Source organism: Rhineura floridana, chromosome 6 (genome assembly GCF_030035675.1).
Source record: "Rhineura floridana isolate rRhiFlo1 chromosome 6, rRhiFlo1.hap2, whole genome shotgun sequence".
NCBI lineage: Eukaryota > Metazoa > Chordata > Lepidosauria > Squamata > Rhineuridae > Rhineura > Rhineura floridana.
Genome location: NC_084485.1, coordinates 36005147 through 36021214, shown reverse-complemented (window position 1 = coordinate 36021214; position 16068 = coordinate 36005147). Strand labels below are relative to the sequence as shown.

Genomic DNA, 16068 nt, shown 5'->3' with positions numbered 1-16068 from the left:
TCTTGTTTCTGTATGTATGTATGTATGTATGTATGTATGTATGTATGTATGTATGCCCCACATTTCTTGCATCACAGAAGGTGTCGTACATGAGATTCCCAGGTGGTCTCCCATTCAGCCACTGACTAGACCCAGACCTGCTTACCTTTAGCATAAGGTGCTGTCTCATGTGCTTTAAAACCATGCCCAGGGACTATGTACACAGCTGGCTGATTTTGCATGCAGCATCAGTCCTTTTCTGTAATGAAACTGTCTTTCAGAGGAGTGGTGAACTTCCATCAACATTTTCCAGACCAATTCTTGTGTTGCCTTTTTGCACAGCATCTTAAGTTGCATATGATTAAAGTACCAGAAAGAGGCACCTCTTTGTAATTTGAGATTATTTCAGTGCACCACTTAGATGTGTATTCAGCTAATCAACACTAGAGGTTTTGCAGGGTGCATGTGGCTATGGATACATAGCTCAGTGATGGTGCATCTGTCTGCATGGCAGAAGGTACTCAGTTCCATTTCTAGCTCTTCTAATTAAAAGAAATTCTTCAATGAAGGGCTATTACATAGAAGAGGACACATCTGGTTATCTGCCGTCCCAGAGGGCAGAACTAGATCTAATGGGCTGAAGTAGCTGGAGAGTAGATTTCAGATGAACATTAGGAGAAATGTCCTGGCTGTTAGAGCAGTTCAACAATGGAACCAATTACAGGGGTGGGGGGAGGCACTCCCACTCTGGAAGTTTTCAAGCAGAGGCTGGACAGCCATCTGTTGGGATTCTCTAGCTCTGGATTTCCTGCACTGAGCAGGGGATTGGAGTAGATGGTCCCTTCCAGCTCTGATACTGTGACCAAATTCTTGCTCCCCTAACAGTGGTCTTTGCCTCCTCTTCAGTCCTCTAAACTAGTTTTCATGGTGGTATTCGCCCCTTGTGAGAGCTCCTGCCAGTTGTTCAGTGTATGTGATTTGTCTATATATAACTGTTGCTGAATTTTAAAAGTTGCTCACCTTCCAGAGTTTCTTCCATGTATCTTAAAAACCTGTATGAAAAAGTAATGTGAAAAATAATAACATCCCAGAAGAATATAAAGATCAAATAAGGAATAGATTTATTTAAGGCTTTAAACTTAGTTGACAGAGAACCAAAAGAACTATGGACTGAAGTCAGAGACATTATCAGGGAAGAATGCAGAAAGACAATACCTGTAGTTAAAAAGAGAGAAAGACCTCAATGGATGACTGAATAAACACTTAAAATGGTTAAAGAGAGAAGGAAAGCAAAAGCGAAAGGAGACAGAAACACGGTTAGAACACTAAATGCAACCATACAGCGACTAGTACATAGGGACAAAGAGAACTATTGTAATAGTTATTGTATAGAAACAGAAGAGGACAAGAAAAAAGGTAGAACAAGAGCCCTATTCCAAAAGATCAGAGAAATGAAAGGGAAATTTAAATCACGAGTAGGGATGTTGAATAATCAACAGGGGAACACTGACTGACTGAGATGAAATAATAGGAAGATGGAAGCAATACACTGAAGAACTCTATAAAAGAGGTGCCAGGATGACAGATTCATTCATGGAGGAACCATATGATGAAGAACCAGAAATTTTGGAAGGTGAGGTGAAAGCTGCTCTTAAAATGCTTGGAAGAAACAAAGCACCAGGAACAGATGGCATACCAATAGAGTTGCTACAAGCTACTGAGACTGAATCTGTCCCAATTTTGACAAGAATCTGTCAAGAAATATGGAAAACTAAACAATGGCCCACAGACTGGAAGCCTTCAATATACATCCCAATTCCAAAGAAAGGGGATCCCAGGGAATGCAGTAATTATCTATAACTATTGCTTTAATATCCCATGCAAGTAAAGTAATGCTCAAGATTCTACAACAAAGGCTCTTACCATATATGGAGCGAGAAATGCCAGGCGTCCAAGCTGGATTTAGAAAGGGAAGAGTCACCAGAGATCATATTGCAAACAAATGTTGGATAATGGAACGGACCAAGGAATTTCAGAAGGTAATCAGCCTGTGCTTTATAGATTACAGCAAAGCCTTTGATTGTGTAGATCATGAAAAACTATGGAATGTTTCAAAAGAAATGGGGGTGCCACAGCATCTGATTGTCCTGATGCGCAACCTATACTCTGGACAAAAGGCTATTGTAAGGACAGAATATGGAGAAACCGATTGGTTCCCCATTGGAAAGGGTGTGGGCAGGGGTGTATTTTATCACCCTGTTCGTTTAATCTATATGCAGAACATATCATATGGAAAGCGGGATTGGACCAAGATGAAGGTGTGAAAATTGGAGGGAGAAATATCAATAAATTAAGATATGCAGACGATACCATACTAGTAGCAGAAACCAGTAATGATTTGAAACGAATGCTGATGAAAGTGAAAGAGGAAAGCACAGAAGCAGGACTATAGCTGAATGTCAAGAAGACTAAAGTAATGACAACAGAAGATTTATGTAACTTCAAAGTTGACAACGAGGATATTGAACTTGTCAGGGATTATCTATGCCTTGGCATAGTCATTAACCAAAATGGAGATAATAGTCAAGAAATCAGAAGAAGGCTAGGACTGGGGAGGGCAGATATGAGAGAACTAGAAAAGGTCCTCAAATGCAAAGATGTATCACTCAGCACTAAAGTCAGTATCATTCAGACCATGGTATTCCCAATCTCTATGTATGGATGTGAAATTTGGACAGTGAAAAAAGCGGATAAGAGAAAAATCAACTCATTTGAAATGTGGTGTTGGAGGAGAGCTTTGCAGATACCATGGTCTGCAAAAAAGACAAATAATTGGGTGTTAGAACAAATTAAACTAGAACTATCATTAGAAGTTAAAATGATGAAACTGAGGTTATCATACTTTGGCCACATCATGAGAAGACATGATTCACTAGAAAAGACAGTAATGCTGGGAAAAACAGAAGGGAGTAGAAAAAGAGGAAGACCAGATGGATTGATTCCATAAAGGAAGCCACAGACCTGAACTTACAAGATCTGAACATGGTGGTTCATGAAAAATACTCTTGGAGGTCACTGATTCATAGGGTCCCCATAAGTCGTAATAGTCTTGAAGGCGCATAACAACAACAAACTTTCCCAGGATTTTGGAAGATTTTTTAGAAAGTTAATTCCACATCAAAGTCAGCAAAATCCAGAAACCCATGGAGGAAAAAACAATAGATTTGCACTTGGCTTGGGAAATCAGTTTTGTTGTTCCCAGGCATTTCTGGAGAGTTATTTTATTTATTTATTTATTTATTTATTTATTTATTTATTGCATTTGTATACCTCTCCATAGTCGAAACTCTCTGGGCAGTTTACAACAATTAAAAACATTAAAAACAAATATACAAATTTAAAAACACATTTTTTAAAAAAGCAATTTAAAAACACATGCTAAAATGCCCGGGAGAAGAGGAACGTCTTGACCTGGTGCCAAAAAGATAATAGTGTTGTTGCCAGGTGCACTTCATCAGGGAGATCATTCCATAATTTGAGGGCCACCACTGAGAAGGCCCTCTCCCTTGTTGCCAGCCTCCCAACCTCCCTCAGAGTAGGCACCCGGAGGAGGGCCTTTGATGTTGAGTGTAGTGTATGGGTGGGTTCGTGTCGGGAGAGGCGTTCCTCAGGTATTGTGGTCCTAAGCCGTGTAAGGCTTTATAGGTTAAATCTAGCACCTTGAATTGAGCTCGGAAACATACAGGCAGCCAATGCAAGTGGGCCAGAATTGTTTTTATATGCTCAAACCATCTGGTCCCTGTTACAATCTGGCCACTGCATTTTGCATTATTAAAGCTAGATTATTAATAAAGTATTATTAAAGCTAGATTAACTAAGCACACAGAAGAACAAGCCTTGCTGAAGCAGAGCCAGCATGGCTTCTGCAAGGGAAAGTCCTGTCTCAGTAACCTATTAGAATTCTTTGAGAGTGTCAACAAGCATATAGATAGAGGTGATCCAGTGGACATAGTGTACTTAGACTTTCAAAAAGCGTTTGACAAGGTACCTCACCAAAGACTTCTGAGGAAGCTTAGCAGTCATGGAATAAGAGGAGAGGTCCTCTTGTGGATAAGGAATTGGTTAAGAAGCAGAAAGCAGAGAGTAGGAATAAATGGACAGTTCTCCCAATGGAGGGCTGTAGAAAGTGGAGTCCCTCAAGGATCGGTATTGGGACCTGTACTTTTCAACTTGTTCATTAATGACCTAGAATTAGGAGTGAGCAGTGAAGTGGCCAAGTTTGCTGACGATACTAAATTGTTCAGGGTTGTTAAAACAAAAAGGGATTGTGAAGAGCTCCAAAAAGATCTCTCCAAACTGAGTGAATGGGCGGAAAAATGGCAAATGCAATTCAATATAAACAAGTGTAAAATTATGCATATTGGAGCAAAAAATCTGAATTTCACATATACGCTCATGGGGTCTAAACTGGCGGTGACCGACCAGGAGAGAGACCTCGGGGTTGTAGTGGACAGCAAGATAAAAATGTCGACCCAGTGTGCGGCAGCTGTGAAAAAGGCAAATTCCATGCTGGCGATAATTAGGAAAGGTATTGAAAATAAAACAGCCGATATCATAATGCCGTTGTATAAATCTATGGTGCGGCCGCATTTGGAATACTGTGTACAGTTCTGGTCGCCTCATCTCAAAAAGGATATTATAGAGTTGGAAAAGGTTCAGAAGAGGGCAACCAGAATGATCAAGGGGATGGAGCGACTCCCTTACGAGGAAAGGTTGCAGCATTTGGGGCTTTTTAGTTTAGAGAAAAGGCGGGTCAGAGGAGACATGATAGAAGTGTATAAAATTATGCATGGCATTGAGAAAGTGGATAGAGAAAAGTTCTTCTTCCTCTCTCATAATACTAGAACTCGTGGACATTCAAAGAAGCTGAATGTTGGAAGATTCAGGACAGACAAAAGGAAGTACTTCTTTACTCAGCGCATAGTTAAACTATGGAATTTGCTCCCACAAGATGCAGTAATGGCCACCAGCTTGGACGGCTTTAAAAGAAGATTAGACAAATTCATGGAGGACAGGGCTATCAATGGCTACTAGCCGTGATGGCTGTGCTGTGCCACCCTAGTCAGAGGCAGCATGCTTCTGAAAACCAGTTGCCGGAAGCCTCAGGAGGGGAGAGTGTTCTTGCACTCTGGTCCTGCTTGCGGACTTCCCCCAGGCACCTGGTTGGCCACTGTGAGAACAGGATGCTGGACTAGATGGGCCACTGGCCTGATGCAGCAGGCTCTTCTTATGTTCTTATGTTCTTATGCACAAGCTGCAGCTTCCGAACCGTCTTCAAAGGCAGCCCTACATAGAGTGCATTGCAGTAATCTAACTTGGAGGTTACCAGAGCATGGAAAACTGAAGCCAGGTTATCCCTGTCCAGATAGGGGTATAGCTGGGCCACCAACTGAAGTTGGTAGAAGGGATTCTGTGCCTCCGAGGCTACCTGAGCCTCAAGTGACAGAGATGGTTCTAGGAGAACCCCCAAGCTACGAACCTGCTCCTTCAGGGGGAGTGCAACCCCATCCAGGACAGGTTGGACATCCACCATCCGGTCAGAAGAACCACCCACTAGCAGCATCTCAGTCTTGTCTGGATTGAGCCTCAGTTTATTAGCCCTCATCCAGTCCATTGTCGCACCCAGGCACCAGTTGAGCATATTGACAGCTTCACCTGAAGAAGATGAAAAGGAGAAATAGAGCTGCGTATTATCAGCATACTGATGGCAACACACTCCAAAGCTCCGGATGACCGAACCCAACAGTTTCATGTAGATGTTGAACAGCACGGTGGACAGAACTGACCCCTGCAGAACCCCATACTGGAGAGTCCAGGGTGCCGAACCACTGCAATGCAGTCCCTCCCAACTCAGCCAGTCTTCCTAGAAGGATACCATGGTCGATGGTATCGAAAGCCGCTGAGAGATCAAGGAGAATCAACAGAGTCACACTCCCCATCTCTCTCCTGACAGAGGTCATCGTACAGAGCGACCAAGGCTGTTTCCGTGCCAAAACCAGGCCTGAAACCCGACTGAAATGGATCCAGATAATCGGTCTCATCCAAGAGTGTCTGGAGCTGGCCTGCCACCACTCGTTCAAGGACCTTGCCCAGGAATGGAACATTTGCCACTGGCCTATAGTTATTAAGATTTTCTGGGTCCAAGGAAGGTCTCTTCAGGAGTGGTCTCACTACTGCCTCTTTCAGGCAGCCAGGAGTTCAGCTACTTGCCACCCGCTGTCTCCTTGCTAGTGATAGTCTCTGTGTGATTCTGCAAGACAGACATTCTGTGAGTGTTTTGGGATTTAGTCACATACAGAAGAGAAGAATGCAGGTCAGGGAGGAGTCCTAGCTGCATTCCTTACCTCTGACCTGTTTTGCCTTGGGATATACTGCACTTACATGGGATGCAGATAGAACCTGCCTGGAAACTCAGATTTCTTTGCTGATTTTACTGGGACTGGAATATATTTGGTGTATTAAATTCCTGTATGGTGATTTTTGTACTCTGCTTTTTGAAATGGATAATAAACCATTTGGAGTTTACCACACTCTTTTATGGTGAGTTCTAAGGCATTGCTCAGTTTCTTATAGGAGAAACAGTGACTTTACATCATTTAGTACTCTCTTCAGTGGAGTGAGGGATGGAGTGTTGCTTTAAACATCCTCTCAGTCCAGTTTGGGTACTTACAGTTTCTATCAGAACCAATTTTTGTGACTACTGAAGTCAATGAGTTGTATACAGTCATAGAGTAAACCCATTGAAGTTAATGGCCATGACTAACTTAGGTTCATTAATTCCAATAGGTCTACTCTGAGTATAATTTTGTTGGATATAATCCAGTGTGGTATAGGCATGTGTGCCCAGCTAATCCTAAGGCACAAGAAGAATTGCAAAGTAGGTAAGATGCTCTCCTTACAACCTGACTTAATTAATTCTGATTACTTTTTGTAATCATGTTCTCATGTAAAGGAACTCCAAAAAGTAATAGGTTCATTCTGAATTACTATGGCCTAGTGCAGACATAATGGCCCCAGTCTTATAACCGCACTTAAGAAATGTGTAGCAGACTGTGGACTGACTCCATGTAGTCCTTCCCTTTCTTGTTGTAGTCGTGGTTAAGGGATAAGCCAGCACCTGCCATTAATGCTGGTGTTTATATTTTAAGTAGGAGTGGTAGAATGAGCTCTCCAGGATGAGGCTGTGGTGAAGGAAGCACATGAGCCTGCAACTGGCTTCTGTCATTAAGGGAGTGGCCTATTATGCCTTTCTTAACCCTGTCTGGAGTGATTAAGATTAAGCTTGTTAAATGTTTTTTACATTTCTCTTCCTTCACATTTTGCTTAATGAGGAGTTCTGAGCAAATCCGAAGATTGCATGGTTCTCAAAATTCATTGCTTTACTTATTCTATTTACCTTAGCTTATCCAGTTGAGTAGTACTTCCTCTACTGACTTCAGATGAGGCATGCTTGTGTCCTTTTCCAGGATATAATTTCTCCTTCATCTCTTATTCTCTCCCACTCCCTCTCCAGGCTGCATGTATGTATTCTGATGTTCCTAGCATTGCTTTATGCTCTTTTGTATTTATAAACACTTGCTTTTGGGCTATGTGTTCCCTTTTTATTATTACAATTTTTCTTTTTTGTTTTGTTTTGTTTCTGAACCTGTTCCCTCCCTGTTCCCTCCCCCTCTTTCTTGGACTTCCAGCGCTTCCCACAGGAACAGCCAGATTTGGTTCAGATTCAAAGGGCTCCAAAGGTATTTTCGGTACTTGACATGCCTTTTTAAGTAAGGAACTTCCTTATTTAAAAGGATCTAGTAAGGTGCCAGATGTGGAGTCACAGATAATGACACAGTTCAGTTGCTATGGAGACCACCTTATTTGCTTGAGTTACCCTCATTACCGGCATACTCCATAGTCACGGGCTGAAGAACCCACTGCAAAAAAATCCTGCATTCTTTGATTGTCAATGTATCACATAAATCATGCAAAGCTGTTGTTATTGAGTGGCTATGTTTTTATTTATTTGACATTCTCCTCTTTTTATCTAAGCCAGGATGGCCAGTCCATGATATGCAAGCTAGGGATCTGCAAGCTTCTGTCTATTTTAAGTCTGTCTCCCTTTTGCATATTTTCATCTTTAATTCCATTCTGATTAATTTCCACATTAATTTGACTTTTTGAAAAAGATCTCTCAATATACAGTATATTTAAATATTCATTTTAATACACATATTAAAATGTATTTTGAACGAATATACACATTTAAAAGTGTGTTTTTATATATTTGCATTGCCAAGAACTGTACTGCAACATTTGGAGAAGTGCAAAATCCTGTGATAGCAGAGTTCCAACCCACACATTAATCCCAGAAGTGCAAATCAATTTATTGGTATAGGAATTCACAAAGATTGAATTCCTCAAGTGTCCCTAATGCAAGTCAGACTTGGCTCCCAGCAGCTCTACCAAATTTGAATCAAGGTGTGCTTAAACCGCTTTGGAAGATTTTGGATTCAGAAAGGTGGTGTGTAAATGTTTTTTTAAAAATCTGTTTCATTAGCAAGAAAAGAAACAATGTGTGTATTTCCTGTGAATTTCATAGTATTACTTTCTCATGTGCATTCCGGAAAAGGAAAGGACTTGAGTGGAGGGGTGCAGATTGTTCAGAAAGTACATTTGTACACACGCACAACTTCATCAAGGGGTTGGCGAATTCTGGCCTACAAACTAACATAAAACAGGCCACAAGCATACAGTTTGGCCATCCTTGGTCTACACAGTGGGGGCAAGAGATGCTGGATTGGAATCACTGGAGGAGACTGGAAATGCCAGTGAGTTAGGAAGGTAATATGACCTGTCTTGATGTTACTGATATATTATTTTGTTTTGTGTTTTCCAGGGAAGGCGATTGGTGGCTGGCTCACTCCCTCACAACTGGTCAGAAAGGCTACATCCCCAGTAACTATGTCGCACCTTCAGACTCCATCCAGGCTGAAGAGTAATTGAAATCTTTTAGATAGTTTAAAAAAACAGCAATGCAATGCTTCTGCCAAGCCTTCTAGTCATAATGACCAGGAACACCACTTAAATCTCCAAATAATTCCTACATTTGTGACAGTGGGTTGGTTCACACATGTATATTTATCTCTTAATTACTAAAGTATCAAGTGGTGACTTGCCTGTGTGCGGAGGACTGGTCTCAGATTAATCACTATAGATAGAACTCTCATATCACTTTGGACGCAGTGCTTTGAGACTGAGTCAGTTCACTCACTCAGTTTTAAGTCAAGTACGTTAATCAAGATAACAGTAATTGAATGATATGCATCCATAGATAATTGGGCCATTAGCAACTTGCTGGCTTTAAAAATATGCCTAATCTTGCTTTTCACTGAGATTGGGTTCTGGGCCATTTCTGAAAAGCACTGTCTTTTCTGAAAGACACTAGTGAACACCACAGTATCTAAAGATTCTTGGAAAAAAATGATAGTGATTTATATAATCACACAAATCTCTCAGAAGAGATCTCACAATTCTGGAGCTGTTTTGTTTTTGTTTTTTGCCTTTCTCACTCCCTACACCAGAGACAGGGAACCTCTGGACTTCCAGATGTTTGACTACAACTCCAGTAATCCCTCACTGTTGACCGTGCTGGGAATAATGGGAGTTGGAATCCAACAACCTCTGGAGGACGATAGGTTACCCACCCCTACCTTCAATAGATCTTTCATACCATCCAATTCTATTTATGAGGTGCAATATTTTTTGTCTTGTATGTTCCAACTGAACTGTGGTTTATTTAATACTGAGGCTTGCTTTCCAACTGTGCCATTTTTGGCTAGTGCACTACTAGATCTTTCTACCTCGCTAGTGAGTACTGAATTTTTGGACAGTTTAGCATTTAATAGAAATGTTTGTGACCATAAAAATTATGAGTTCACTCTGTGGCTTTTTACCTGTAAAGGCTCATCTATGCATGGAGGTTGCAACTTTATAATTAGAGTGATCCAAGGAATAAGCATGTATGTATGAATGGTATCATAGCATTGGTGTGCTTGTTAGGTCTGGTTCAGAATCCATCTTAAACATTTGCACAATCCAGGAAAATTTCACAAGATTATGAAACAGCTCCCTACTTTGTGACCTGTTTCTCCAGTCCTAGGATGACATACATTTGGGGAAAGTGTTCACTTGGAACAGGCTTTGTTTTTCACATCTTTTGTGGCAAGGAGAATCTAGAAAACTCTGTGGCACTGAAGCCCAGACATTCCAGTGATCTAACTTCATATCAATAACTGGAATAAAAGTCTGTCAATGAGGGCTCCTTCATACAAAATACTTTCCCCCACATTGATACAATCTTGTGTGTACAAAAGGAGATATGGATGTTCAGGCCCCTTTTAGAAAAACACTGAGTATTCAAGGGCTCTGGGGCCTGGTCTGGCCCTTAGATACCTCTGTCAGGACCCATGGAACAGGACAAAGTTTTGCTGGCATGGTAACACGAAAAGCTGCTTTAGCCTTGGATTTCACACATTTTGCAGGTTATAAGGAGTTAAGAGTCTGGCAGCCCTGGGCAATATCCAGTGCATTCAGAATATCTTCTTTTATTCTTGTATAAGTGATTTATATAGGAACATAAAAAGAGCTCTACTGGATCAGAACAAAGGTCCATCTAGTTTAGTACTGTTTTTCAGAAAAGGCTAGTCAGATGCCTCTGGGCAGCATACAAGAAGTGTGGAGTGTCCCTGTTCAGTGCCCTCCTCCAGGATATTCCAGTCCCCTCCTCCAGCTGGTTTTCCAGTTTCTCCTCAACAGCCAGTCATCATCCTTTGACCACTGAATGAGGTCAATCCTCATTTGTCCATTTTTTAGGGTTTCTCCCCTTCAGGTTTTCCCCACAGATTTTTTGTATTTCTTCAAACCTTGGCTTCCCCAAGCCTACTGATACCCCCCTCTTGTGCATGAGCAGTGCCTCTTCAGCAACATAAGCAATGACACTCATACCTGAACACTGGAATGATAGCCTTATATTCCATGAATTTTGTCTAATCCTCTTTTAAAGCCATCTAAGTCAGTGGTCTTTATAGCATCTTATGGCAGTGATATTTCACACATATGGGTTAGGAATTATACTTTATTTTGTCTGTCCTGAACCTACTGCTAATTAATTTCAGAGATGCAAGGTAATCATATTCCTGGAGTTCATAATTATCTTACATTTTGACCTGGAGTACAAGGGTTCAGAACTTCAGCCCAAATATTCAAAGAAAAGCATGTAGTGCTGTCCGTAGAGGGCTGTACCACCTCAAAATGCAGTGTGGCAGATGGGATGTTTTGACTGGTTCTCCACATTAAAAAAAAATAGTTCTGCACATGGAAAGCTAGCATTCTAGGGAGAATAGATTCCAGCCTAGTCTTTCCTCTTGTGTGACAGCTTTTCAAGTGATGGACTTCTGATGTGGAAAGAATCCCACCCTGAGATCATGTGCTCCCAAGAGGGCTGTACCATATCATTTTTGAATGTTTTAAAATCAGCATTTTCTCCACCACAACTAATAAAGCCTCAGATTTTTGCTCTTTGCAGCACAATTTCTTGGTCTTTCTGTGGTACACTCCACTACTTAAGTACCTGGTATTGCTTTCTGACCAAAAATCCTTGGGCCTAGCCCTTAACACCTGGAAGCTGTGTACTAATGAGACTGATCCTTTCATTTTTAAAGAAATTACCGTTGACTGAAAGAATTTGGCAATATGGGATCTCTCCAAGCTCATGGGTATTCCACTTTTGTAGGTGGTATTTTGGCAAGATAACCCGCCGAGAGTCTGAACGGCTACTACTCAATCCTGAGAATCCCCGGGGAACATTCTTGGCAAGAGAGAGTGAGACAACAAAAGGTAATGGTCATGAAAAAAATAAATATACCTGGTAAGAACAATTTTAATGAGAAGAACAAGCTGATGTTCAGAGCTTATTTCTCTTGTTTCTGGGATTATATTGATTCTCTGTGTTCTTAGAGGAGTGTTTGCTAAACCTGATAGCCAAAATTCCTTCCTTCCTTCCTTCCTTCCTTCCTTCCTTCTTTCCTTCCTTCCTTCCTTCCTTCCTTCCTTCCTTCCTTCCTTCCTTCCTTCCTTCCTTCCTTCCTTCAGATTGGGAGGTATACCCCAAAAGACTTACTTTAGGGGATGTAAGAATTGCATGGTTTCAGAGGATCCCGTAAACTATGTTTCTGGGCAAGTCACTGTTCTGGTATGCCTCTTGTCTCATGCAGAGGTGCAGCAGACGGCTGCCTCTGGATGTGAGCAATTCTGCTGCATTTCTGTAATACGAGGGGAGGATGAAGTTGAGGAGGGGAATATGGACACAATTAAAAGACCTCCTTGTGTTAAGATATCTGATATTAAGAGTCTTGGGCTGCTGAAGTTGTTTAGGGCTATTTCATAGATTCAGACTACTAGTGTGAACTGCTGTGCAGAGAATTGCCATGAGTTGACATCCGAGCTGGGGACTTGAGATGCTTAACTGAGGTAATAAAAAGCAATAATCTTTGGGACTGACACTGTCAGTTATATATTATACAGTTACCAAATGATAATTGTCACAAATGTGTGAACTCAGTTTTAATTATGGGTGGTGCTACTGTATTGGAAGTTTTCAAATCTGGAGACCTGGATCCTTTTCTCTGGGTTCTTTTTTGTTCTGGCCCAAGGCTCTTAATATCAGGTATCTTAACACAAGGAGGTGTTATTTTCATTGTGTCCATATCCCCCTCCTCACCCCCATCCTCCTTTTGTATGCTCCCTGCAGTCTTTTCTATCAGCCAAGCAGTACTCTGCCACCCTCCCTATTCTGATTTGATTGGTGGAGAACTGGGTAGGTTTTAAATATCTAATGTAAACAGAGACTCAGATCCTGTGCCTGTCCTCTTTGCAAGAGAATGGTGCTGAAAGTGGGTCACTGAGCTGGGAATAGCTGGGTAACCAATGGCAACAAGGAACTCTGCGGTTCCCTCATATCTGTGCTGCCAGGGGCAGTTGTTTGTTGGGTTTATAGGAATGGCTTTATGAAGTTTGTGCTTGTGTATGAATGGCCCTGTTGGAACTAGTTGGTGGTAGGAGCAAAGGAGAACTGTGATGTGCGCATGCATACACACACACATATCCCAGCAATAAAGAGTTTAATTGTGGATGTCCTTTGTCCTGCCCTTCCAATTCCTGTCTGATATGATGGGTTTATCAAGATTGGCAAAAGCACATGGCAGGATCAGCCATCTTTCCTATGAACAAGTCATATATTTATTAGAGTGAGGAGAGGGACACCGGAGATTGTTGTATGCTCCTGCTGTGATACAATGTCTGTCAGGCATATTCTGTTCGATATGTTCAAGTCAAGATTTCTCTGTACCTCCCTGAAATATTCTCCAGTGCAGTATACAAGATCCTTGTGTCTCATAAGCCTAGGAAATGAGTTTCTAGTTTTTATGGATGTGAGGATAGACTTGAGAGAGGACAAGCAGTGCCTCTTCAACTGTGTAAGCCAAAGGAGTGACTGACTAAGATTTTTAGATGTTATGGGAAGGTTTCAGTGCTGTGCACAATTCCTAGCTCTTCCCCATGACTAGTATAAACATAAAAAAATAAGCAAAATAAGAAAAATCATCCCTAATTTGCATAGTTCATACAGGATGCAAAGTTCAGCCTTTTCTTAGTTCAGCCTTTTCTTAGTTCAGCATTTTGGTGTTTTGCAAGTCATGTCTCTACGTAGAAATTTTTGCTCATGTAGCCTCTGTAACCTAGTGCTTTAAATTTTGAATGTCTCTGCCTCAAACACAAATTTGTAACAGGGATCACTGGAGGTGAAATGTCCGAGCAGGTTGAAGGAGGCAATTATCTACTTGGATTGCCACTTTTTGGCTCTAAGAATAAACTCTTTGAAAATAATTTTGTGAGACTTGGTCCCTGAACCAGGAATCGTTTTTGAGAACCCTCTGAGAATAACCTTTCTGTATATTGTTAACCATGTTTGTTTGAGTCATTGGACTGGGTCCTGATGAAGATCACCAACACAACTGTAAGAGTGGGCTCTTGATTTATTTAAACTTAGCAAGTCCCCACCTGTTTATCTCCAGGGATGGGATCAGCAATCAGTCTCGCATTGCTGGTGACTGAGAAGTTGTATCCTGTGGGCCAGGGCACAAGTCATTCTTCTGCAGCTTGCATGGGCTGCAGACAGCACTGAGCCACCATTCATTTGCATGACATTTATTAGCTTACCTCAGTAGTTCCTAAACGTTTTTCTTACAGGCCATCTGAAAATTGCTGAGGGCCTCGGTGGACCACTTAATGATTTTTGTGCCTGTCTTAGCAATTGTGATGTGTTCTGCTAGGGGCTGTATGACTTTTTATTGTATTTTTATTGCTTCTTTTATTGATTTTCTTTTTTTATAATTTGAATTCCATAGAATTCAAACTGTGATACAATAAAATACAATATAAGAAAAAAGCAATAAAAAGTAAAAATCAATATGAATATTTAATACAATGGATGTACCATCTTCAGTCTTCAACCACAAATCTAGACATGTTGCAGAACTCCTGAATGTGGTCTGCAGACCACACTTTGGAAACCCATGTCTTACTTCATAAATCCTATAGTGTAGAATGCATATCTACTTTGAAATAAATCACATTTATTTCTATAATTTCCAGGTAAGGGAGCATAAGATTGCAGTCTTATGTGTTTAAATTATCTATAAGCCACCTTCCCAATGGAAATTACCCAAGGTGTTAAAGAAGTTAAAAACAGCAATACCCACTTACAAAATATATAGAGGGCATGAGGATGAACAAGTCATAAATGAGACAAGAAAAAACCCCACTTTGAACATTTAAAAAACCCTGCATATAAGCTAAGGGTGGCATCCAGTGCTCTCTGCCCGCTTGCACAATGGAAATTCACTTGCAAAATGGGGCTTCCAGAAGCTTCTCCCCAAGTCTGTCCAAAGGGTCCCTGAAATCCTCCAGAGAAGATTTTGAGAGCATGCAAGGGGCTGAAGGGGGGAGGAGGAGAAGGAGAATCCCGGTGTAGAAGCTGACACTCCCTAATGCTATGTTGTATCTCACCTACAGTAATTTTAATAAGCCTATGTTTTACCAATGCCCTTAAATGTTACAACACGTTCCTATCCCATTCATGCACTAAGTATTTCATTCACATTGTTAATTGTGGTCATTGTGTTGTCTAAGGCTAGACTTCCAGATGACAGTAACATGCAAGAAACTGGAGACTGAGCTCTTTTAAAATGTCTCAAAATGCAACTATCTTGTGTTTTGGAAACCTACCCAATAACCTTGCTTCCTCATAATTTCGAAAAGATGACACTTCAGACAAGTTAACACAATAGCACTTTCCCCATATAATTGGAGCATCACATTAGCAGTGAAGGAGGAAAGTACATTTCCCTGTAGATTGATCTATTCCCCCCTCCTTGAGGTATTGCAGCAAGGGTCTCTGAGCTCTGCGTTAACCCCTCACAAATTAGCCGGTGATGTTTGACAGGCTCAGAGTGGAGCCTAATCCATCTGGAGGCCATAATTAAATAGACCTGGCCTTGCCAGCTGCTTTTGTTCTTCAAAGGTATCCACTCTGCATTCTGCCCTCTTCCCTCATCTTAATCCTGCTGTGAAGTTACTAGCCTGCTGACTGTAGCATCAGCTCTCTTTTATGGACATGGCATAAAGACATTCCTAGTGGGAGAGATTTCCTTGAAAATCTGTGTTCAACATTTTCCCCATCCTAAAGTGCCACAAGGAAATGATGAATAGGTTTTTACTATACTAGTTTTCTTGTGCTCATCTTTTACAAAATGGATTATCCGCGTCTGTTTTGGCTGAACTGGGAGATATGCAGATGCTCCATAGGAAACTGCCTTATACTGAGTCAGACCATAGGTCCATCTAGCTCAGCACTGTTGACAATGATAGGCAGTGGCTCTTCAGAATTTCAGACGGATCTCTCCCAGACCTACCTGGAGATGCCGGGGA

At 41.3% G+C, this 16068-nt stretch overlaps 1 protein-coding gene across 6 annotated transcripts in view; it reads left to right on the top strand.

Annotated features, from left to right (window-relative positions):
• Positions 1-16068, top strand: part of SRC (SRC proto-oncogene, non-receptor tyrosine kinase) — a 141580-nt gene that overhangs the window by 111521 nt on the left and 13991 nt on the right. For all 6 annotated transcript variants that reach the window (XM_061631465.1, XM_061631460.1, XM_061631466.1 and 3 more), the window contains 2 exons: positions 8921-9019; positions 11816-11919. In XM_061631465.1, the coding sequence (XP_061487449.1) occupies positions 8921-9019; positions 11816-11919 (203 nt within the window). The remainder of the gene's footprint in view (positions 1-8920; positions 9020-11815; positions 11920-16068) is intronic.